The sequence below is a fragment of the Antechinus flavipes genome, chromosome 3 (assembly GCF_016432865.1).
Source record: "Antechinus flavipes isolate AdamAnt ecotype Samford, QLD, Australia chromosome 3, AdamAnt_v2, whole genome shotgun sequence".
NCBI classification, from domain to species: domain Eukaryota; kingdom Metazoa; phylum Chordata; class Mammalia; order Dasyuromorphia; family Dasyuridae; genus Antechinus; species Antechinus flavipes.
Window position 1 is genome coordinate 556,397,674 of NC_067400.1, and position 2,585 is coordinate 556,400,258.

Consider the following 2,585-nt stretch of genomic DNA (forward strand, 5'->3'; position numbering starts at 1 on the left):
ACTATTTTTCATTTATCACTGAACATGAAGTGGAAATTAAAGCAGGAAATGAAACAATCATACATTGAAAAAGAGTATATTGAAAAATTACACATAAGGAGGAATTCATGGAATACAGCTTTTTGTTGCCTTTATTTCAAAGATGATTAATCTTTATCAGTTTCATCTTCACCTTCATTCTTAAGATTAGAAGTACTGAAAGTTTCTCTCATCATGGGGCTCTGATTTTCTCAGGCTTCAAGGACATTGATTCTAACCCAACAGACTCTAATATTTTGTTCACTTATGTGTCTGTTTGTGTTATTTTCCATCCTTTTGTATAGTTTTGAACCTGGACCAGACACTTAGAATCTGAGCATGCTGTCCCTGAAGTCTCATCATGATAAAAAACACCACAGAACGCAGCTTCTCAGCTTTCTTCCTGGTGGGGATTCCTGGCCTAGAGGCCTTTCACTACTGGCTGAGTATTCCCGTGTTCCTCCTGTATACTATGACTCTACTGGGGAATGCCCTCATCATCCTCACTGTCAAGCTGGAGCCTACTCTTCATCACCCTATGTTTTACTTTCTCTGTATGCTGGGTCTCAATGATGTGGCCATTGCTTCTGCCACAGCCCCCAAGATGCTCAGCATCTTTTGGCTGGATGCTCACCTTATTGCATTTGATGAGTGCCTGGCACAGATGTACTTTATCCATACTTTCTGCATCATCGAGTCTGCCTTATTGGTCTCCATGGCCTTTGACCGATATGTGGCAATCTGCTATCCACTACACTATACCACTATTCTGACCAACCCTTTGGTCATCAGGATGGGATTGGCTGGGGCTGCCAGGGCCATTATCATGGTCCTTCCTTGTCCACTTCTCATATTAAGACTACCCTACTGTACCAAGTACATCATTAAACATGCCTATTGTGAGCACATGGCCATAGTTAAATTGGCATGTGCCAACACCCTCATCAACCGAGCATATGGCATCTGTGTTGCACTTTCTGTCATGATACTAGACCTATCACTTATAACCATATCCTACATCAAAATCCTCCAGGCAGTCTTCAGGTTATCCTCTAAGGATGCCCGCTCCAAAGCCCTGGGCACATGTGCTGCACACGTTTCCACAATTTTGGTCTCCTATATACCTGCCCTTTTTAGTTTCCTCACACATCGTATTGGCAAGAAAGTGCCTCCATCCATTCACATCATCATTGCCAGCATTTACCTTCTGGTACCTCCTGCAGTAAATCCCTTAATCTATGGTGTGAAAACAAAACAGATCCGTGATCGAGTAATGGAACTCTTCTGCCCAAACCCAAAGTATGGGAAACACTAGGATCCATAAGAAATAAGTAGGAATAGATGATATAGAGATGAACAAAGGATAAACATCTCATTTTGTAAATATTTATTAAAGGTCTACTAAGTTAAAAGATATAGTGTGAGATGGGTATACTCAATAATCTCAGATTGATCTGAGATCTCAACAAATTAGAAACTCTCTCTAGAAATACAGGACACAACTCTATTTGCATATTCTGTGTGACTCTTATACAAGTTTTCTCATATACATGCACCCATTTTTCAGGGGTTCTTGCTTATATATATATATATTTTTTGATACTACAAGGTTACTAGTGAAACTTTCTGGATATTTCATTGGTCATCCATTGCCCTTCCATGTGAACAACTTCTTTTTCTATCAAGCATTACATTATGGCAACTTTTACTCCTCTTCCTCAGAAATCCTCACTGGATATAGATTGCACCCTGCTCACGTTCAACATGTGACTTTCCATTGTGTTCTGAATGATATATATTTTTTATTCTTCACAAACTGTTGGATTCCATGTCTTTCTGCCATATGGCAGAATGTTGGTATTAAAAAGATGGGTCTTCATTTTTGAAAACTTTGAAGTCACTGAAGGAGTTTATCTGTTGTCTAAAGGCAATCCAATTTATGCTCCTTTTGTTCCTCCAATCTGGGCCCAACTCATTTTCCATCTGTAATGTCCATAACAGATGTAGTTACTGATAGGTATGTTCTATAAGTTTTTGTTTTAATTCAAATATTGTCATATTGTGGGAAAAGACATTCTTTAGCCACTTGGCATTTATTGTGTGGATGAATAGATCAAGTTTCTGTGAATTAGTATTTATCTCTTCTCACAGCCTCTGCAATGTTCTAGAGATTGATGTAATCAATGTTGTACCATTCCCCAAAGGAGCATCTGGAAGATTGGTTCACTTACAAAAACTTCTTCTCCAACTTATATCTGCATCCTTCCTACTTTTCCTTTCTTCTTGCCACTTATTCCACAATGACTGAGTCCAGTAGTATGCCTCATTGCTGTTCATTACATAACCCATTTTATCTTCTTACTCCATAAATTTTCCTGACTATTCACAATTTTTCAAATAACTTACCTCCTCATTTCCACCTTCTTGCTTCCTCACTAAACTTCCACTGCCCACAAAAACCTATTCCTTATTTCACTTAACATTACTGTTCCCTCTATTGTTTTTATCTCCAACTTACCCTAATTGTACTTAGTTAATTCCATGAATTCCTTTAAAATTCATTTAAA

At 38.3% G+C, this 2,585-nt stretch overlaps 1 protein-coding gene across 1 annotated transcript; it reads left to right on the forward strand.

Annotated features, from left to right (window-relative positions):
- Positions 1-379: 379 nt before the first annotated feature.
- LOC127558132 (olfactory receptor 52P1-like) lies at positions 380-1,333 on the forward strand. The gene has a single exon (XM_051991362.1). It carries the CDS (start codon positions 380-382, stop codon positions 1,331-1,333), a length of 954 nt encoding a protein of 317 aa, XP_051847322.1.
- The last annotated feature ends 1,252 nt before the right edge of the window (positions 1,334-2,585 follow it).

What these genes read in the sequence shown, in the direction of transcription:
- LOC127558132 (XM_051991362.1), top strand. Translation starts at nt 380, where the DNA reads ATGATAAAAAACACCACAGAACGCAGCTTCTCAGCTTTCTTCCTGGTG.